Source organism: Primulina eburnea, chromosome 6 (assembly GCF_022965805.1).
Source record: "Primulina eburnea isolate SZY01 chromosome 6, ASM2296580v1, whole genome shotgun sequence".
Classification (NCBI taxonomy): domain Eukaryota; kingdom Viridiplantae; phylum Streptophyta; class Magnoliopsida; order Lamiales; family Gesneriaceae; genus Primulina; species Primulina eburnea.
The window spans coordinates 33,558,638-33,580,784 of NC_133106.1; the positions used below are offsets into that span (position 1 = coordinate 33,558,638).

At 36.5% G+C, this 22,147-nt stretch overlaps 2 protein-coding genes and 1 long non-coding RNA gene across 12 annotated transcripts; 1 reads left to right on the forward strand and 2 right to left on the reverse strand.

Moving 5' to 3' along the window:
* Nucleotides 1-322: 322 nt before the first annotated feature.
* Nucleotides 323-4,650, forward strand: LOC140834484 (uncharacterized). 2 transcript variants are annotated; one of them, XM_073199377.1, is made up of 9 exons: nt 323-918; nt 1,027-1,230; nt 1,495-1,552; nt 1,654-1,716; nt 2,471-2,546; nt 3,463-3,578; nt 3,746-3,835; nt 3,917-4,048; nt 4,261-4,650. In XM_073199377.1, exons 1-9 carry the CDS (start codon nt 593-595, stop codon nt 4,393-4,395), a joined length of 1,200 nt encoding a protein of 399 aa, XP_073055478.1. In that variant the 5' UTR covers nt 323-592; the 3' UTR covers nt 4,396-4,650. The 2 variants fall into 2 exon arrangements, with proteins under 2 accessions (XP_073055478.1, XP_073055479.1); XM_073199378.1 differs by lacking the exon at nt 323-918 and having other exon boundaries at nt 992-1,230.
* Nucleotides 4,651-5,611: 961 nt separating this feature from the next.
* On the reverse strand, nt 5,612-11,107 carry LOC140834486 (rop guanine nucleotide exchange factor 14-like). 9 transcript variants are annotated; one of them, XM_073199381.1, is made up of 9 exons: nt 10,856-11,104; nt 9,792-9,906; nt 9,324-9,451; nt 7,396-7,791; nt 7,133-7,287; nt 6,862-6,936; nt 6,505-6,774; nt 6,065-6,412; nt 5,613-5,988 (listed from the first exon to the last, which is right to left on the reverse strand). In XM_073199381.1, the coding sequence occupies exons 3-9, from the start codon at nt 9,397-9,399 to the stop codon at nt 5,713-5,715; spliced, it is 1,596 nt and encodes a 531-aa protein (XP_073055482.1). In that variant the 5' UTR covers nt 9,400-9,451; nt 9,792-9,906; nt 10,856-11,104; the 3' UTR covers nt 5,613-5,712. The 9 variants fall into 9 exon arrangements, with proteins under 9 accessions (XP_073055488.1, XP_073055487.1, XP_073055482.1 ...); XM_073199379.1 differs by having other exon boundaries at nt 9,792-9,910; XM_073199388.1 differs by having other exon boundaries at nt 5,755-5,912; nt 9,792-9,910.
* An 8,318-nt stretch (nt 11,108-19,425) lies between these two features.
* Nucleotides 19,426-20,251, reverse strand: LOC140834487 (uncharacterized). Its single transcript, XR_012118728.1, has 2 exons — nt 19,660-20,251; nt 19,426-19,555 (listed from the first exon to the last, which is right to left on the reverse strand). It is a non-coding gene; the product is annotated as an uncharacterized lncRNA (long non-coding RNA).
* Nucleotides 20,252-22,147: the final 1,896 nt, after the last annotated feature.

The following is a 22,147-nucleotide window of genomic DNA, read 5'->3' on the forward strand; positions in this document are numbered from 1 at the left end:
TTTCAAGAATGAATCGACACATCGTGGCTTGATTACAAAACCTTAGGCTTAGCCGCTTGACAAACTTAATGTTCCCACCACCTAGCTGTGGACTGTAGTTGGTTGTTCGCTAGTTGCTCGACTCTTCAATCTTGAATTTTCTCGTCGGTAGTGTAGCACTTGAAACTAGTGGTGAATAAAAGTTCGACACTGATATTTGTGCGGAACAGAAAAAAGAGAGATTGAATCTTCACAAAAAAAAAAACCTTAATTTAATCATTACAATTATTTGTTCATCTAGGTAATTTCCATTGCGGTTCGATTTGAATTATAATTCGAAAGTGAGCAATGAACCGAACCTAACCCATTTTGTGAATTCTGATTATCCACGCCGATATCGAGGAAAATAATAGCCGGTCGATCAGGCGAATGCGAGTGAGGCCGTTCGCTAGGAGGAAAACTGGAGCCTTGTCACAGTTTTGCAAGTTACACATTCAAAGAAGCGCATTTTAACTTCGACGTTTCCTTTCACTATGCTCCACGCTTTTCTGTACTGAAAATACGAAACTGACACTTCCTCTCGTTCTTCCCGTTACCCACAAGCAAAGCTTCCATGGCCGCGGCTGCTGTAGTATCTTGGAACACTCCCTCGAAGTTCCGATTCGACCCCAGATTACGATTACAATCTTTTAGCACTCAAGCAAAATTTTTCACTGATTATCCTATTCAAAACCACCAAAAATCTCGGAGCTCAACCATTAATGCTCAATTTGGTGGAACATCCGAGAATCCAAGAACTAATTCCATCAGAAATCGCATGATGTATCGAAGGCTTGATTCTTGTCTTGTAATACCTCCATCTAAAGGGAAAAAACCCAAGGCATTAGTCAAATTCTTGGGCGGCGCTTTTATTGGAGCCGTTCCTGAAGTTACGTACAGGTAGTGCGTCAGTTTCTGTTTCTGCGTTTTTTTTTGTTGGAGTTCGAAAAAATGTGATTGGCGAAGTTGAGCTATGTTGTTCGTTGATTCTGTTGTTCCTGTGTTCAGTTATTTTCTCGAAAATTTGGCGAAGGCAGGGTACTTGATTATATCTGTGCCATACAATGTGACTTTCGATCATGAACGTGTTACGCGGGAAATTTATGAGCGATTTCATTCCTGCTTGGATTCTATCTTGTCGTCTGGATTACCAAAGCATGGGATTTCTGGAGCTGAGATAGCCGATCTTCCATTTTATTCAGTTGGACACAGGTTATTAGAATTTTTACATCAATCAAATTTGTGTTCGAACAGTAGTTGATTAGTTTCAACGAAGTTATGCTTCTTCCTGTGTGCTTTCTGCCTTTCTAGGCCTTGTTCAACGGTAGTTCCGTAAGATTAGTTTGACATACGTTACTAAAAATCAATATTTGTGACTTCTGTATGCCTTTTGGTATGTGTTTACGATTGACCATCGCACTACCGATTTCATGTGTGTGTAGTTTCGTGACTCTCAGTTGTGAATTTAATTTTCAGCAACGGCGCACTTCTTCAAGTGCTTACGGGCAGTTACTTCTGTGAAAAGATACCAAAGGTTCAATGTGCATCTTTGTTGTTCCGGATGGCCATGTGTATATAGTTAGATGAAATGAGAAATGCCATTTTTGATCAAGAATAATCTATTTGTTGTTGAAGGCTAACGCAATTATATCGTACAACAACAGGCCAGCATCTGAAGCAGTACCATACTTTGAACAGGTGTTATTCCTTGTACTTAATTTGCTTGGGTTGGAACAATCATCTTGAACACTATAATCGTAAATGCAAAATTAAAGGGGAAAAAATGGTATATGACCTGAAAAATTTGCAGTTCCTAATAAAATAAGCATGAAAATTATTCCTGTTGTTTCCATGAGTATTCTTCTCTATTGGACAGTTTTGCTATGGTCAAATTTTCCCCATAATATTTGTATTTATTTTTTATTATCGATGATGCGCTATTAAAGAATAAAGAGCCTATAGTTGTGCTTCTACTATTAGTCTGGTAGCCTAGAAATGTAAAGCAACAAACATTAGAAACAAAAGTTCTGAAGGTTGATAAATAACAACGGTGATGGACAAGTGAAACAAGACGAAGATTTTTTCAGAATCAAGTTTGCTTCCCCGTAATTCCCAAAATTTGTACTCGCGTGTTTAGTTTTTTGCTCAAGTTGTCGTATCAGAACAACCAATAGATATGTGAAACATGAAACTCTGATTCAGTTGGTCTGGGGTGGGATATTAATTGAGATATGAATACAAAATACAAGCGGCATTGTGCTTGCCATTTTTTAAACACACTAAATTCAAATCTATTATAAGCGAATGTTATGTTTTTTTTTGTGAAATCCTTGTAACTAATTAAAGGCTCGTATGATAAATATATAGATATAAAAATAGGCAAAAAAATATTATTGTTTTAATTGTCTCCACCATGAATACATGAATAAGTGTCCGCTATGCTGTACTGCAGTTAGGTCCTCTAGTCAAGCAAATGATGCCTATGATGGAGGCATCTCCTATTTATTCAATGTCTCAGAGTTTCTCAGGTACAATTCATCCAAACGTTGACTCTTTTTTGATTTATTATAAAACTTTCTAGTATAAATTTCTCTGGCATTTGTCTGGGTTGCGAGTTGCTATGGACGAAAACACTGTCATACATTTTGACTATCATGTATAATGTACGAAGTATTTCCACTTAAAAATTTAAAGTACTGGGGAATTTAAAGATCGATAAGCTTTTGGCATGTGAAAAATTTCTTTATTGCTAGTAACATATTATTAATTTTATTTTCACTCCACAAATCACAACATGTCTACTGCAGCTTTCAAAATTTTATAAGCTTATATAATATTTTCTGGTTAAATGGAATGATAACTTTCATGTGTAAGTTGATCTTTATTTTCTCTTTATTAAAAGTCATGTTGTGGTTACTCACTGGAAGTTGCATTGCAAGAAATGAATTAATTTCTTGAAAACCTTTAATGAGTTAATACTTCACTTTGCAGTTCCACTTATTTGGGCTCGATCTTTTCTTTCTAGTGTTTGGGTCATGGCTTCTGTGCTGTAGGCCGGGGCCAAGGATTTCCTGAAGGGGCCAAGATGCAGAAATAGTATAAAACATGATATTTTAGAAAAATTAAGAATTAAATTTCAAAATTTTCTGCTCGATGAGGGCAACTCTCCCCTCGTCTCTTTGTAGGGACCTTCCCTGAGGTTTGTCGAAAAGCTAATCACACCAAAAAACGATAAATTTAGCTGTTGTATTATTTGGGATCATATATAGTTGAATTCAAACTTATTAGTAAAACACTCGTGCTCTTTGAAGCATTTGCAACAACTTTGAAATCCAATCGTTGTAATGTTTAGGCAGTCATGTATCTTGTACAAATGAGGCGATAGCAGTCTTGTTTTGTTATTTGATATGATTCTTCAATAATTTGAAGATGTACAAAATATAGGAGATGGATTGAAGGCATTAAGTGATGTGGCCGAAAGATTTGTACCAGATTATGACCCAGAAGCTGCTGTATCTTTAACAAAATTTGTCGATCAATTGCCCTCGGTATTTGATCAGGTATATGCCGCCCGTTTATTTTATTAACCTAAATCCTCGACCAATGCTTGTAATCATTGCTTTTCCTTCGTGTATATTAATACTTATGTCCAAATGCGACTATTTTTTTGTACCGTCACTTTCTGGACAAATTTTGATCAAGTATCCGGTTTGGTTATTCTGTTTAGATTGCACAAGGAACTTCGGAGTTCAAGCCGACACCAGCGGAGAATCTCGACTGTTTTAAGAAGCTATATAGTGTACAACACACGTTATTGGTACTTGTTTAACTTAGTATCAGCAAGAAGTAAATTTGTTTGCTCAAAGAAAAATATTTTACCATGCGAGTATTATTTCAGGTTAAGTTTGGTTTTGACGCTATTGATGAGACCGATCTCCTCGAAGAGACGCTAAAGCCTCGCATTGAATCTTATGGTGGAAAACTCGAGAAAGTAGTCTTGAGTGGTAACCACATCACACCTTGTATACAGGTACAATTCATGTAAGAAGATTTTGAATTCTTAAATTTTGACCACTTGTTAAGGATATATATGTATGGTGGGTAGTTTTTTTTATTTCACTGTATCCTGAAAGTATGTCTAGATTTGATATGGCTTTGTCCATAAATTTATTTTTCTGCATCGAATATTCAAGTAAATGGATTAGGAAATGAAAATGAGTGAAGTTTTGTCTGCATTATCAGGAACCAAGATGGCAAGCAGGACCAATATACACCCCAGCAGATGCCATTGCTCAAGGGATTAAGTCAATTTCATTAAATGATACCACTGTTCTATCTACAACCATCAACAATTGGTTCAGCACCATTCAACAATAAACGATTGTGGTATCGGGTTGTAACAATCTCCTTCTTGGATCATAAGGATTAATAATCGTGGTCTCGGGTTCGTGACTCAATTGTAATCCCTTCCCCCAACTAAAAAAAATGATTGTGGTACTTGTCAATTTTTTTACCTTTGCTTTTTAATGGAGTCAAAATCATTGAAAATATAATATTGTTTCTTCTTCATGTAATTGTGAAAAAATAGATAAAAAGATTTGGAATGGCATGATCGTTCTCAATTTTTTCTCATGTAAATTTAATTATGATTGATTATTTTAATATATTTATGTAATCAAATTTTATTTTTAGTTTGCTATCTTTATTTTCTATTTTTTTATAATTTAAATCATTTTCATAATATAACACTAAATTTTGCTGACTTGGTATGACACTAAAATATATATTCTCGTCTAACACTTCCATGGAAAAAGGTAAATATGGAACTAGCTTGCTACGAGAAGATTTCATGAGTTAATTTTGTGAGATCGATATTTTATTTAGATCATCATGAAAAAAATTATTTTTATTGTAAATATGAGCAAAATTTTACCATCTCATGAATAAATATCAATTAGATTGTCTCGTAAGAGACTTACTCCACATAGATTATTTATCCAAAAAGACACAGTTTCTCACTTTCACTATGATAAAAAGAAACGATAAATTAGAATCTAATTTTCTTTCCATTTATACAACACACAGATTATTTAACCAAAAAAAGCACAATTTTTCACTTTTACCATGATAAAAGGAAACAATAAGATAGAAATTAATTTCCTTTCCATTTATAGAACACATGGATTATTTGAGTTAAAGTATTTTTGTAAGTAAACACCTGATAAATCAGTATTAATAATCATATCCTATGTTAATCACCTAAGTAAACGTAGCCTCCTACAGTTCGGTTCAGTTTTTGAACACCCCTAACCATATTATAATTAATTAAAGTTAGTTATACGCCTTTATATATCTACCCTTTATATATCTATGTTTAATGCCTTTATATATTTATGTATTTATTAATTACTTAAATTAATCAAATTAAATACGATTAGCACATTGAAATTGATTAAAATTATTTAACTCCTTAAACTGCTACATAATATTAAACTAGCTACAATTTTAGTCTACATGTCTTTCTAATTTCCTCATGTTATTGTTAATATTTATTATTGTATAATTTTTTTTAGTTTTGAAAAAACAAAAGATGATTATCACACCTATATCACACGTCCAAAGCGTACAACAAAATAAAGCAAGTAATTTATACAAATATAAACCATCAAGGATAACTAGAGCAGGAACACCAACTCAGCTGGGTGTTGCATTCACTGCACCAACCATGGCATCCCCACATTGACCAGAAGAATGATCGATTTTATTCAATAGACAATACCTCACACGATCAAGCATCGGGCTATCTAATAATCCTGGGATTCTATCTCCGACGAGACGCGACATTGCCACAGGTGAGTTTGGATTGCTCATCACATCTTCTTGCAGAACATCACCTATTCGCGTGACAATGTTGAATGCCAAGTTAGCTAGTATGCGAGAGTATGCTTCCGAAATAGCACATCCCACATCCTGGAAAGATTTTATATAGATTTTGTTACTTAATGATGAGCCAAAAATCAAAATATTTGATTGTTCCATTAGTTACCTTGCTGTAATGGATTTTTGCGACTTTAAGGAATGTGTGAGGAAGATTAGGATATCTCATCTTTATGTGATGCAGAAGCACTTCTGCCTTGTACAAAAGCGACTCCATTTTATCAAGCTCAGATAATGGATCTTTCACGAAAGACCACGATGTTCGAACGGGTGACTTGTCACTGGATTGTTCAATTATCTTCTTTTTCCAGGCAAAGATGGCAGCTTCCAATCTGTTCACGGCCTCCAGAGCAAGATGTTCTGATTTCAGGTTCAGCCGGTCGACCATTTCCTCCATCGAGTTTGAGTCCACACTGACTATTTTATACATTTCATCCCCGAGAATTGCCTTCCCAGACTGAAACAAGGGACACACCAAGGCAGAAACGTCATCGAAAAATGGGATAAAGTTGGCATCTTAGAGCTACAATTCGAAGAATGCCAACTTACCTTATGAAGTGCTTCTTTAATGACAGTAGGAATTGGCATTTCAGCCAACACATTCTCATTTATTGATTTTGCAGCTTTGAACACTTGATAGACCAATCTACCCTGATGTAACAATCTCTTTCTTTCCATATCAGAGAGTCCAGAGTTAGGCACCTTCGGAGAAGAAAGCCACCATCTTTTGCTCTGTCTGGAACTCTTGCTTCCTTCGTCTGCTCGACTACCAAGTTCCGAGTACCAAAACTCAGTGTTAACCATTGAATCTAGTGTTTCCTATCAGTTTGAGAAGCCAAACGAAGTGAAAATTTAAACAGTTACGAAAGTATTGCAGCTGGCTTTATTTGTGAAGAGACCACCTACAATAAGCATGGAATCCAATTTCTGCAATGCTGGAAGATTCATATGCACGTCTCCTCGAGCCTTTGGGGTCATTATCTTCACCAAAAATAGGTTTACGTTATCACATTGGATGATAAGTGTTATTCAAAATTTTGACAAGGAACTAGTGAAAAAATATAAAAGGCTTGACTACTCCATTGAAGAGAGTTTGTTGACGGTGAAACTAAAATATTTTTAAAACCATTAAAAGATGGTATAAAATTTATAAAGCCCTTTAAAAGTTAAAAAGTACCTCAACAGTTCCACCATCAATGCCAGTTTGCTTCGCAGGAACCAACTCGACCATGTAATCAACAGGGGACAACAGCCAATCCATTTCTCTCCGCCACACACTCTTTCTCTCTTCCCCCAAAGGCTCTAACTTCCAAAGCTCGCCAAAAACAGAAGCTGAAAATTCGCACAAAAACTTCCAAAAACATTTAAACGATCGAAAATTCCAGTGTGTTTAGAAGAAACAAGAGTTTTCAAATTCTGATCTAAGCAATTTGCCTGTACCTGCCAGGCTCGTAATGGCATGTGATAACGATAATGCAGTCGAAACACCCTTAGAGCCACCTGTGACATCCTCCCCAAGCAGTAGTTTAGCGAACTTCTCTTTCATTGTTTCGACATCAGAAAACCGATTGGTACAATCTGGTTTTTCTTTTCCAAAACTGTGTCGTGGGCTTGTATAGATGTTCCATGCTTCTTGACAATGGTCGGTTTTTTCTTTCTTCATGATTGTCGATAGAGAAGAGAATGATCCAGATGCATTGTTGCTGGACGAGCAGCTTGTGTCATCTCCTTCTAAGGAATCTGTGATGCAGTTGTCTCCCCTGCTGGTGCCACTTTCGTCGTCGTATGAGCGAGTGCTGAGAATGCAGCTCTCTAAACCATCATATATCATTACTCCTGAAAGAATAAAGGTCAGATGAATTCCAATGCTGATTACTTCATTATCACTTTGATAGAGTGAAAGCAGAAGTTATCTAAGAAATGTGAAAAGTACAGGCCAATTTCAGTCAAAAGAATCAACCATGTTGGAATTTGAAATGAAGCCAACATTGATAAATAATTATAACTCATTGTCACAGATGAAGAAAGCAATTTTTGCAAAGCTTTAGCTTAACTTGGATAGCTTAATGCATAGAGTAAGATTAAACAAATAGCGGACAGGAAAAACTTCAATAATTTGATCATTTCGTTCAGAAAATACATAATCGTTTAACCATAGGAAAATCTCAGGGTTTCAACAATGTTTGTTCGTTTCTCAGGCCCTTGTATCCGGACCAGTCATCGGAGAAGGTATGATATATACATGTGGCATAGCCTACATGTGGTGACAATACATCTCATATTGTCAATAATCATCTCAATATCTCACATCGAGGGTTATTTTTAATTTACTTCGGACAGAGAAGGTAAATCAGATGGAGTCTTATGAAGACACATTCTTACAAGTTGCAAGAAATATAGAAGCAAACGCAAAAAAGTGTTAAAAGAAAATAATGTGAGAGGATCCATAACTGCATTGTCTCATGAAATTGGAGTGTGGCAAATACTACTTGTGGACTAAGGTCCACCATTTTCATCGATATTTAATAAGGTCCATACATATTCCAGATGGTACTCTTTCCTATCATTCACTGCTGTCCATAAATCATATGATACTTACGCACACCAAAAGCAGAGGCCCCATTTGCAAACGGATAACTTTCTCGCAAGGAGTATTCACCATACGCACATATTTTTAAAGTAGTTCAAACTTATAAATAGTTTGTTTTCAAAAAAAAATTCTACATCGTTTTGCTTTCAAAATCAATATCCATTTTTTTCAAAATTTTATGGAAATTACTAATAAATCGTTCATGACTTCGCTACCAAGCACGCTCTACTACTAATTGCAAAAACAAATAAAAAACTAACATGAAAATATAAAATTCAATTCAAAAGTCATGATCCAATATATTGTGATAATGGATGGAAATCAAATTGAAATTACCGTAACCAAATAAATAGAGTTACCCCACAGAAGCCAAATGCAATTTATTCTATCTGGTATGCACGTCTTCAACCATAAATGAAGAGCATTTTTCTTCATGACACTAGAGAAATCTGCACATGCTCCCAATAACTATAGTTACGGTTGGGGTGGGGGGGACCTAACCATTTTCGTAAATTTCGTTCCAAGATATTTCTACGAGTTTTCGGCTGATTCAAGAACTCAGTGCACAATTTGAGCGACAGACGTTCAAATGCTGGCTTTCTCAATGTCACAGTTCAATATCCATTAAAAAAAAATCATTTTCAAGTGTTTGGGTTAATTTTATAATGAAAGAAATATCATGTTAACAAGCACAAATCTCCAAAAATAAAAGATCCGGATACCATGTATAAAGATTATCAAAAGCTCAATGTAATGAAGAAAGATGGAAAGGACTTACTGTCTTGTTCATTCACATCACAGGTCATTTTTCTATCTCCTGTCCAGCAGGCTAATCTTTTCCTCAAGACGATCATTTCGATTGTCGCGGTAAGTGATTTCTTGATTCAAAATCTACAACCCAACCAACTGAAGAGGAAACCAAGCAGAAGGCAGAGAAATCAGTTAAAACATACAGAAACAGAGGGATGAAATCTACATATCTGAATTGACCACTTCTCATTTCATGTGGCACCTCACCAGACGGGTTAAAACAGGGAGGGCCCATGATTAGTGAGGAGGAGGGAGACAATCAGAAGGTCTCACCACGAAATTTGACTTTTTAGATAAATTTATATAAAATTTTAAATTTTTTTTAGGTTGCGAGTGGCAAACGACTCCAGCCCATTGAGTCCTCAACTTGGTTAGAATAGAAGAAGTAAACTGAACTGAAAGAGACTGAAACTGATCAGATTCAAGAAAAAGGTACTCATACTTTGAATCTTTGCTTCAGGATCTACTCTTCAATCTTCATGGCCACAGAGAGTTGATAAAAAAAATTCGAATCAAATGTGGATAGAAATACATGTTCCGCTCAGTCCAAACTAACTAAATTTATTCCATATGGGATGAGCCCAAAAGGGAACACAAAATCAGTCATTATGTCACAAAAGGGAGAATCTAATCGTGGATTTAACATTATACTTAAATTGCATGGATATCAAATTTATTAACTTTCCATAGTTTTGTAAGGGAACACGAATGCAAGAAATTAAATAAATAAGATAGACAACCCAATCATTTTCAGGGAAACGCGGGAAAAATTATTATTACATCATATGCGCTTGTTTGTCTTCCTTTGGACCCGGCTTAACGTCTCCCGAAGGGTCCAAGTTTCGAAGCAAATGCTCCAGACAAGCATTAAATATGAAATAACCCAGATTCTCTACAAAAAAATTTAAGCCCCAATCCCGAAGCCATCTTTATAGCAGGACGAAGCGGAGGGAATTTTGGGTGCGTTGAGAAAATGAAGGGAAGAACTGAGGAGTAATCCACAGTATTAAAACAAGGTCCCTTTTTGTCCTATTCTTTTCGGTCAAACGAATATGGTGTAAGCTAAAAGAGGGCCATAAACGAAGCCTTTGACGGAACTAAACAACCTTTTTCAAGGCAAGAGTGAGTCAAAAAAGTGGCCTTTACAAATAAACTATCTTTGACTGCTTATCAGAGAATAAGTGAAAGGAGTACTACCAGGAAGGAAATAACCAAAACAAAAACAAACAAACAAACAAACAAACACAGAAGACACTTCGTTGCACCTTTGTGCGTAAAAAACGTTGCATGGTGAAAAATTTCGCAGGATCATCAAAGAAAGTTTTAAAAAAGAAAAGATACGAAGAGAGAACTGATATGCGAGAAATTTTCTTGAAAATATTGAAGCATCTTCCAAAAATTTTGGGTTTTAACAGGAACGCCAAAGAAAGAACGATGGCTCTCGAGAAAATGGACAAATGACAAGAGAAGAAAGGAGAACAAAAACCATGTCTTGCTTACCTTTGATCTGATCACAAACACAGAAGCAAGAAAAAAGTTCAGAAAGTGTTCAAGGTGACAATAATATATTGAAATAGGGGTGCGGAGACGTGTAGAAACGAGTGTGGTGAGCTGAAAGGTCAAAGCAGACTGCCATCAATGGTGAAAAAATATATACGAAATACTAATGGAGACGTCAGAAATGACGGTAGTACTGGGGGAGAGAATGGAAACCAGAAGGGAGGCCATTTAATAATATATTTTAGTGTGTGTGAAGGTGAAAATGTCTGAAAGGCACAAAAAATGGATGCCAAACCATAATTAAGATAATTTTTTTATTCAAATAATATCATTACCGTCGGCAAATCTATTAATGGAAATGAAGGCGACCGGCAATAAAATCTTGAAATGTTGTTGTCAAGGGAGGGGTTTGTCCATAATGAGTACATTACTTCTCTTTGCTTAGATTTTCTTACCGTTCTCCGAACTCTTCTTTTCCCTAGTTTCTTGTTTTACATTAATGATACCATCTACCTAAACATAGATTTGGCCCATGGGTTTAGAATCAACTGTGAAATCGACTGTCCAGTTTCCAATGCAGGGTGGAATCGAGAAATTCAGATATGTACTTGGTTTGGCTATGTTGAATGACACAGATTCATGGCACTGTGCTATGGTGGTGTTGCTGCGATCAGCATCAGATCCAAACACTGTGTTGAACTGTGAACGGTCAAAAAGAAGTACCAAATTATTTTTATTTTGTTTGATAATATTAATAATATTATGAAGGTTTACTTTAATCATTTTATGATAATATCAAATCTTTAATCATTAATATTCTTCTTACAAATTTTAATCATTTTATGATAATATCAAATCTCATGTGGCTGTTACTTTTAAAAATACTATGTAATATTTAATGTTTTATTAAAAATATGGCTTACTTTAATATATATATATATATATATACATTAATTTATCTACATATACTGATTTTAAAAATTAAGATGATTTGAATCATATTTTCATAACATTTTGATTTTTAATTCTTAAAAAACTGGACCCAGTTCCTGATTTAGTTTGAAAAAAAGATGGATGATATATTTTTTATTTTTAAACACAAATTTTTGAGACGATATTACAAATCAATTTTGTGATACAAATATCCGATTCTACTCGATTTATGAAAAATTATTATTTTTTATATCAAAATTATTAGTTTTTACTACAAATATAAATCAGATTGACTTGTCTTACATATATAGATATAGAAAACCAAGTCACAAAAGACATAATAGTTTTAATTCCAGTCTTGGTTCCAAGTTTGAAAGAACCATGTTGTAGTACTGAATTGCATGTATCATATTTTTAACACTATTTCATTTTTTTTAAAATAAACTCTTATCATAATTTCAGTTATGTATCATTTTACCGAAGTTAGTATCCCTTCTATCACTATTTCTATGACCAATTAAACTAATTCCAAACAGAAGAACAAAGCATGACGTGTTTTTACTCCAAAAAGGTCCATCTTTCCAAATAACGATCGAGTCTTTTTTCCAAAACAAAACAGCATTTAGTCTTGAGTTTTGCGCTTCCAAATCTTTTTCTAAACTATAAAAAAAGTCATGGCTGTAACTTTTTTTTGCAAAATGCTAAACTAGGATTGAATAGGTGAAGACAAATGTAGGCATATTTTGTTTGATCTGTGAGGCATTGATTATCTAGGAGTTGAAACTCGATACATTTAACTAACAAAAAAAAAAAACAAAATGTAGCTCGGGTAAGATCAAGCTACCCAGACTGAATAAATGGTTCATCTAGAAAAAGAAATCAGAAGCATGGTTAAAGTTGAGGAAAAAAAGCCCAATTAAGATGGATTTACTTGAGGGAGCTCAACTGTCACGTTTGACTTGCATTTCGTGCTCAAAATAAGAACAATCCGCTCTTCATCACTGTGGAAGTTACCACGCCACCAGAAAGAGCCCTAAATCTTAGTAACCAAGTGAGCAATGTAAGTGCTTGAAAAAGCAGGAAATTAATTATATCATCGTTTGCCACTCATAGACACAAATGAGAAAGAAAACAATAACACCATGTGATTACAGAGTGAACGAATATCTTTCGTTCCGGGTTCACCATTGGTAACATTGACATCAATTGCAAGGACATACAGCAACGAGGAGGCTTAAAACCCCAGGCGTCACTAGATGAACATCTGATGAATCAAATATAGGAGGCCACTTTGCGCGGAAAATTCGACCCTAACCTCACTATAGGATCAATGGCCCAGATTGAGCCAAACATGTGAAGTTCATGATTCGAGGAAAAGGTAATGCCCGACGAATGACTTGATTGTGAAACTGGCCAACCGCAAGGACATTGGACTTTGGAGACCAAACGAGAAGAATCAGACAACTCTTTCTAGAAGATTTATTTACATAAGCTTCTTCATTTATTTCTTCCCCGATGATCACTGATAAGGTCGTTCAAAGATCCCCAAGCAAATTATATGAACGGGGGATGTCTCCGAAAGAAAGAAATCAGTGTTCCCATGTCCCAACCTCGGTATGCTTTACCCTTCACAAAGTTCTGAGATTTCGCAACTGTAAAAGCACCAATTGCACATCATCAGCGAGAAACTGTCCCAACTTTCCAAGGAGAAAAAATGTTGCGGTCACACATGCAATTAGAGGATACTGTGAAGATGTATTTGACTCATTATATTAATCTGATGGCTAAGATTGCTCATGGCAATAGGATGTCCATCCAACGGCTGCGAATCATATCTTAGAGGTCAACAGATTGGGTGGAAATGAGGTGGTTAAAAGGGAAGTTAATCCTGATAACAGAATAAGTCTCCTTCTTCCTCTTCATCGTGCAAAAAGGCTCTCTGAACACAGGGCACTCAATTCACCATAACGTGCTTCCTTCGTTGTATAATTCTTGAGTTTTAGAGTTGCTGTATTAACGGGGAAGGCCGATCAGTATATACAAGCCTGTTACGTGTATATGTAGGATTGTATTGAGAACTCGGTTGTGGTGTGGCTCTGAGAGAGAGAGTTGTAATTGTTCTTAACTCGTTCATTTAGTGGATTATCTTGGGGTGTTCCCAGAACCTTGGATGTAGGATTGATCTCAATCCGAACCAAGTAAATGCGTGTCGTTCTTGCATTCTATTTTTCTTTCCCTGATCTTGCTGGATTGTTTCTTTTAATCTCAACAAATTGGTATCAGAGCCAGGTTGCGATCTTACCCTTGGATCTCGACTGGAAATTGGAGTTGCTGAATCGACTACTCGATCGAAGCTTTGAGTTGATTTCTTGCGGATAGTCTACTGGCCAGGGACATATCTTCAATATGTCGACATCAAGATTCGAGGTGGAGAAATTCGATGGCAGAAACGACTTCAACTTGTGGAGGGAGAAAATGATTGCACACATGGGAAACTTAGGGCTGGATGAGGCTCTAAATGGTGAATCCAAAATGCCCGACTCAATACAAAACAAAGACGAGATCCTCAAGAAAGCCAGAAATACAATTGTACTGAGTTTGAGCGATCAAATTCTCAGAAAGGTGGTAAAAGAAAAGTCTGCCTGCGAGATGTGGACTAAGCTAGAGCAATTATATATGACAAAGGCACTCCCAAATAGAATCTACTTGAAGCAACGCTTTTATGGATTCAAGATGGACGAGAATAGGTCCATAGATGAAAACATAGATGACTTCACAAAGCTACTCTCTGATTTAGAAAATATAGAAGTAAAAATTGATGAAGAGGATCAGGCTATCTTCTTGCTGAACTCCTTGCCGAAACAGTATGATCAATTGAGAGACACTTTGAAGTATGGGAGAGACTCCCTTACTCTTGATGAAGTCACAGGGGCTGCCTACTCAAAGGAGTTGGATCTCAGGGCTGCTGGAAAGCAATATAAACAAGCTGGTGAAGGCCTAAACGTAAGAGGCAGATCTGTTGAAAAGAAATATTATGGGAATAAACAAAGACCTCAAACCAGATCAAGGTCAAGAGTGAAAAAAGCTTGCTGGGTCTGTAAGAAAGAAGGACATTTCAGAAGAGATTGTCCTCAAAGAAAGGTAAATCAGAGGCCTGAACTAAGCCTAGGAACAGAAGTTGCAAATGTACTCCAAGGATATCAAGAGGCTGAGGTCTTAACTATATCGACTGATGATCCAGAAGAACAATGGATCATGGATTCCGGATGCACTTATCACATGTCTCCAAGAAGGGACTGGTTCTTTGACTTCGAGGAACAAGATTCAGGGCAAGTGCTAATGGGAAACAACCAATCTTGCAGAGTACAAGGTGTTGGCTCAGTAAAGTTGAAGATGTGGGATGGATCAGTGAAAGTGATCACTGAAGTTCGATTCATCCCTGAGCTTAAAAGAAATCTGATCTCCTTAGGAACACTGGACCAAAAGGGATTCAGCTATAAGGCACAAGATGGTGTACTAAAGGTTACAAAAGGCTCCCTAGTGATCATGAAGGGAAATCTGAAACTAGGACTGTATGTCTTGCTAGGAAGCACCATAACTTCAGAAACAAATGTCACAGTCCCTGTCAAGGATAAAACAGCGCTATGGCACAAGAGACTTGGGCATATGAGTCTAAAAGGACTCCAAGAACTGAGCAAGCAAGGCCTTCTAGACCCAAAGCAGATCAGCAATCTGGAATTCTGTGAGACATGTGTGCTGGGAAAGGCACATAGATTGAAGTTCAATACAGCAACTCATAATACAAAATCAACCCTTGATTACATCCATTCCGATTTATGGGGCTCCTCTACGGTACCTTTATCACTTTCTGACTCTCAATATTTCATTTCTTTTATTGATGATTATTCTAGAAAAGTGTGGATTTACTTTCTAAAAACAAAAGGGGAATCATTCACTAAATTCCTTGAATGGAAAACCATGATTGAAAACCAAACGGGTAATAAGATAAAGAGATTAAGGACCGATAATGGGTTAGAATTTTGTAACCAACAATTTGATAACCTTTGTGCAAAATCTGGAATTGTTAGACATAGAACATGCTCATACACACCACAGCAAAATGGTGTGGCAGAACGCATGAATAGAACTATCATGGACAAAGTTAGATGCATGCTAAGTGAGAGTGGTCTGCCAAACAAATTTTGGGCTGAAGCTGCTTCAACAGCTTGTTACCTAATTAACAGATCTCCATCCTCTGCCATAGAATTCCTTGTCCCTGAAATGAAATGGTCTTCGATAAAACCTGATTACGATCACATAAGAACTTTTGGGTGTCTAGTATATATTCATGTGAACCAGGGTAAACTCAATCCTAGGGCAAAGAAAGGCATATTTCTTGGATACCCTAATGGCATTAAAGGTTACAAAGTTTGGCTACTAGATGATCTCAAGTGTGTGATAAGTAGAGATGTAATCTTCAATGAAAATGAGTTTTTTAAATCTAACACAAGTATTTCAGAAAGTGCCAGCTCTAAACAAGCTGAGCAGAATCTCCAAAAACAGGTGAATTCTCAAAATTTGGATGGAAACACTGAAGCAGAAACTCCATGATCCAAAACTCTGGAACAGGGACTTGGTCTCAATCTGAAAATACCTATGAAATACGCCAGAATCAGCCCCAAATAGAATCCCACACTAATGGTCAAGAAGTCCAGAGAGATGAGGAAGCTCAGATCGATAATGATTATACTCAACCCCTAGATGACTATGTTCTATCTAGAGATCGCATTAGAAGACAGATTAGGAAGCCACCAAGGTTTGCAAATGCTGAGTTCATAGCATTTGCTCTGAATGTGGCTGATCTAATTGAGCTTGAGGCTCCAACCAGTTATAATGAAGCCAAGATGAGCAAGGACTGGATCAACTGGAGAAAAGCCATGAATGAGGAACTCGAATCATTATATAAAAATCACACTTGGACTCTTGTTGATAGGCCAAAAGGAAAAAGAGTCATTGGCAGCAAGTGGGTATTCAAAAGAAAACCAGGGATCCCAGGGGTAGAAGCAGCCAGATTCAAGGCCAGATTAGTGGCAAAAGGATTCTCCCAAGTGGAAGGCGTAGATTACCATGAAGTTTTTTCCCCTGTAGTCAAGCATACCTCAATCAGAATTCTACTGTCAATCACTGCTGTGTCCGACTTGGAACTAGAACAATTGGATGTCAAGACAGCCTTCTTACATGGCAAATTAGAAGAAGAGATACTGATGACACAACCTGAAGGATTTGTACAACAAGATAATGCTGGAAAAGTCTGTCTATTGCACAAATCTCTTTATGGTCTCAAGCAATCTCCCCGACAATGGTATAAGAGGTTCGATGACTTTATTTTGAGCCAAGGGTTCCAGAGATCAAAGCATGATAGCTGTGTCTATTATGCCAGACTCCTAGACAAGTCACAAATATATCTACTAATCTATGTAGATGACATGCTTATTGCATGTAAGGACTTAAAAGAAATACAGAGATTGAAAGACCTCCTTAACTCTGAATTTGATATGAAGGACCTTGGGCCAGCCAAACGCATCTTAGGAATGGATATCAACAGAGACAGATCTGCAAGAACCCTGAGTCTATCCCAAGAAGGATACATATGTAAGCTATTGGACATCTTCGGTATGAAAGATGCTAGGAGTGTAAACACTCCCATTGGAGCACACTTCAAGCTAAAGTCTGTTAAGGAGGAAGATACAGAATTAGAACACGCTTATATGAAAGCTGTACCATACTCAAATGCTGTAGGAAGCATCATGTACACTATGGTATCAACAAGACCTGACATTGCATACGGTTTGGGTTTGATTAGCAGGTTCATGAGCAAGCCAAGTAGGGAACATTGGCAAGCTGTGAAATGGCTGCTAAGATACTTAAAGGAGACTAGTAAGCTGAAATTGGTTTACTCTAGATCTCAACAATCAACCTGTGAAGTCATAGGATATTGTGATTCTGATTATGCTGCTGACCTTGATAAAAGAAGGTCACTATCCGGGTATGTTTTTACGGTTGGAGGAAATGTTGTTAGCTGGAAGTCAAGTTTACAGCATGTAATAGCCTTGTCAACAACCGAAGCGGAATATATCTCACTTACGGAAGCTGTAAAGGAAGCCTTGTGGATCAAGGGCTTTGTTACTGAATTGGGATATGAATAGAAATGTGCTACAATCTTCTGTGATTCACAAAGTGCAATCCACTTGTCTAAGAATGCTGTATTTCATGAAAGAACGAAGCACATCGATGTGAGATTACACTTTGTAAGAGAGATCATCTCAAGAGAACTAGTGAGTGTCAAGAAAATCAACACAAAGGTCAATCCTGCAGATATGCTAACAAAAGTTATCCCAGTCAACAAACTCAAGGGTGCACTGGGACTACTCAATATGAAAGAATGACTGTCAAGGCCTTGAATCTGGGAACATGTCTTTGGTACCACTGAAATGAGACAAATAGGTGGAGAATTGTGAAGATGTATTTGACTCATTATATTAATCTGATGGCTAAGATTGCTCATGGCAATAGGATGTCCATCCAACGGCTGTGAATCATATCTTAGAGGTCAACAGATTGGGTGGAAATGAGGTGGTTAAGGGAAGTTAATCCTGATAACAGAATAAGTCTCCTTCTTCCTCTTCATCGTGCAAAAAGGCTCTCTGAACACAGGGCACTCAATTCACCATAATGTGCTTCCTTCGTTGTATAATTCTTGAGTTTTAGAGTTGCTGTATTAACGGGGAAGGCCGATCAGTATATACAAGCCTGTTACGTGTATATGTAGGATTGTATTGAGAACTCGGTTGTGGTGTGGCTCTGAGAGAGAGAGTTGTAATTGTTCTTAACTCGTTCATTTAGTGGATTATCTTGGGGTGTTCCCAGAACCTTGGATGTAGGATTGATCTCAATCCGAACCAAGTAAATGCGTGTCGTTCTTGCATTCTATTTTTCTTTCCCTGATCTTGCTGGATTGTTTCTTTTAATCTCAGCAGATACTCTTTCAAGTCTTCTACGAGATTCTCTGGAAGCAAACAGTGGCATCCTGAATGCCTCGAGACTCAAGAGAGAAGACAACTTTAGTTCATGTATAGTATAGTTTGTTTCACCGCCAATTATATTGTCCATCGTAGTCAAATAGAAGGAGAAGAAATATTTATCATCTTCAGTAACAAATAGACAAAATAATTGCTCTGGCACAACTTGTATCCAATCCAAATCTTTTACAACCTGATTACATTTTTTTGCCATCGACATGTGCAGCAACATGGGAACATGGCAAAAACGTAGCCGGTGGTGTATATGGCAGACATTCACTGCACCGATTGCCGTAAAAGATTTGAAATGACTTTACGATGATTAATTGTCGCTAAACATATGACATAACACAAACCACGGATGATTCAACTTCCATTACTTGCCGACGATGACAAATGTGAATCCAAAACTTGCACACAATGATCCATGAAATTATTAAGATATGTAAAAGGGTAACATTAACTCCCTACTCATTTCAAGACGAATTATAGGAACAACCAAGGAAAAATCGAACCTTGCCATATATAAGTGTAACAAGGTCTCCATCATCTTGCTAAGCTAAACTTCAATCTCAAAAGGTAAACGCACCACATAATCAAATAGCGTAGAAAAGTAACTTCCCTGGTAATCCAAAAGTCGCGATTCTCCTTCATCCGCACACTCGATTCTCTTCTTTGGACGCTAGCACTTGAAACATGAAATTACATTTGAAAAACACGATCTACCAACACGAATCAGATCCGGTAATATTCCGTCGAATTAGAACAAATCGAAAGGTAAAATTATTGAACCTGAAGCAGATCAACATCGGATCCGTCGGAAAAAATAAAAATAAAACGCCGCCCATGTCTCATTCACCGCGGTCTCCGATTCAGTTGATGCAAGGCGGGAACCTGATTCTCTCGAAATGCAACAACATGGATTTTGCACGGAAGCTCACACGTAATACTCATACGGTAGAATTCAATCGCAGCAGACGTTGCAGCACGCGAAGAGAGTTCCCGACCTGCACCAAGCGAACCAGAGGCCGCCGCAAAAAAATTGAAGTTCTTCGCAGATATAGATACATAGTGCTGAATCTATAGGCATCATCATAGATCTGGAGAGAGATGTGGAACGTGAGGCTCCAAGGGGAGAGGCGTGATGCTGGTTATATAGCCGAAACAGACGCAGGAGATTCGGCCACGTTGACAGAAATGAATTTCAGTTCAATTACGGGGGAAGTGACGCACAACGTCGCCGTGGTTATATTCTTCCTTATCATCCGCAACGTGGAGTTTTTGCAAATGCTTCCGAAGTTTTGTTTGGATATACATTCAGGGATGGCAATGGAGCGGAGCAGGTTGGCCATCCTCATCTCCGTCTCCGAATTCTATTTTTACTCTATACTAGTCCCAATCTCCGCTTTTTCGGATTTGAGAAAACTTCAAATCTGAAACTTCGAATATCAACTTCTCATCCCACCCCATCTCTGTTTAAAAATATTTATATTAACATGACAAGACGACGATGGATTTGAAGATTTTCTCTAACCAAAACTTATTATTATCTATTACTATCAGTGATAATATTAATATTGATATTAATATCAATATTAATAATAATATTATGATTAATATTTTTTTTAAAAAATAATATTATTATTATTATATTATTGATATTAATAATACTATTATTTTATTATTGATATTATTTTCGGAGCGGGTTCGGAGATGTGGATAGTAATCCCATACTCACTCCAAACTACATCGGGGATTAAAAAAATCTCCGAACTCAAACCGAAAAATCAGGGATCCCTATTCTCGTTTAGGGTTTTTTCCGCTAGGTCTCAAACTCAGTAAGAAAAATTGTCATCCCTAGATACATTCATGTGCGTTGAAATTCCATCATTCTAAATATTAAAATGCTATTTTCAATTCTAAATCTCATCAAATATCCTTGAATTTTATGATTCCAAACACACTCTCTTAAATCGAAGTATTTGAAATACACACTTCGAATCTCTTGATTTAGAATTCTTCCACAAATTCAAATTCTTGCTGAAAAAATCTCAAAATTAACACTGAAGTGGCATGCATAAGAATGATTAATTATCATGATTAAAATCACTTCTACCTAGGTAGAAAATATATGTTAAAACAATTATTCTAAAAATATACTTTACTAAATGTTTTTCACGTTATATTATCTTGGAATTTTCATTAAAATGACGTCATCCATAAATCAAATTGATGTCAGCTGGCATTTAAATGATTGTTATTATTGAATTTAACATGCATACAAGTGAGGCCCCCTTGCTCTCATATATATTGACATTTGACATAGATTAGTTGTACATATTTTCAAAGATAAATAAATAACACAATTCTTATAGTTGATAGAACATGCATATGTCACAACCTTAAAATGTTCAACGGTTGATGTTAATATAAATTTTTAATAAAGATTCAAGTAGATTACTATATTTAATTTTTTTACGAATACAAATTTCACAAAAAATCATGTCACACTCCATTCTTTTATTTTCTTTTTTATTACAACACACACGGAAAAGGGAAATCGAACTCGGGATGCCAGCTAATCTGACAGAGGTGAGACCACTGAGCTACAAAACCCGGTCTCGTGTCATACTCCATTCAAGATCATACAACCAGAAATTTTTTTCTTAAACTGATCTTTCCAGCAGTCTTGTACGTACAATTACAACGCAGTCTTGTACGTACAATTACAACGGGAATTAAAGAAGGCTCGGGTGAAACCAGTCTTTGAAGACCAGACAAAGAAACAACGTCCGGAGCTAAAGCATGAACAACAATACTATTTATTCCAGTTAAATCTTACATGAAATTATTGATGGCGATAATAGTCATAACCATAAATCAAGAAAAAGAGTGATTTTTAAGTTGGTACTCAAAATTTACACGAGCCATGTTTCACAACGCTTGTAGTGTCTTCGAATCTTATTCAAGCAATCAAGCCAATCTTTAGTAATTCTGAATACAAACTAACTAATATTTGGACCAAGTGGAAAAACTTGTAGCCATACTTGATTCATTTGGATCCGTAGACAATAAATTGATTATGTGAAATTTTTTTTGAGATGCGAATGTTAGCAACTTACCATAATAATATAATAATATTAAAAAATACGATGTTTGACCAGAATGTAAGCCTTGGTTCCGACAAGCGACTGAATCAAAGGAAATGAAGCTAACAAAACCAAGGTCCAAAAACGTACAATCAAAGTTGAAGAGAACAAAGATTAGATAAGGCTAAGAA

Excerpts from the sequence above, each read along its gene's own strand:
- LOC140834484 (XM_073199377.1), top strand. The coding sequence starts at position 593 with ATGGCCGCGGCTGCTGTAGTATCTTGGAACACTCCCTCGAAGTTCCGA. Across the intron at positions 919-1,026 it reads GTTCCTGAAGTTACGTACAG|TTATTTTCTCGAAAATTTGG; the intron begins GTAGTGCGTCAG and ends TCCTGTGTTCAG. Across the intron at positions 3,579-3,745 it reads TGCCCTCGGTATTTGATCAG|ATTGCACAAGGAACTTCGGA; the intron begins GTATATGCCGCC and ends TATTCTGTTTAG.
- LOC140834486 (XM_073199386.1), bottom strand. The coding sequence starts at position 8,980 with ATGAAGAAAAATGCTCTTCATTTATGGTTGAAGACGTGCATACCAGAT. Across the intron at positions 6,413-6,504 it reads TTAAAGAAGCACTTCATAAG|TCTGGGAAGGCAATTCTCGG; the intron begins GTAAGTTGGCAT and ends CCCTTGTTTCAG. Across the intron at positions 5,989-6,064 it reads CAAAAATCCATTACAGCAAG|GATGTGGGATGTGCTATTTC; the intron begins GTAACTAATGGA and ends AAATCTTTCCAG.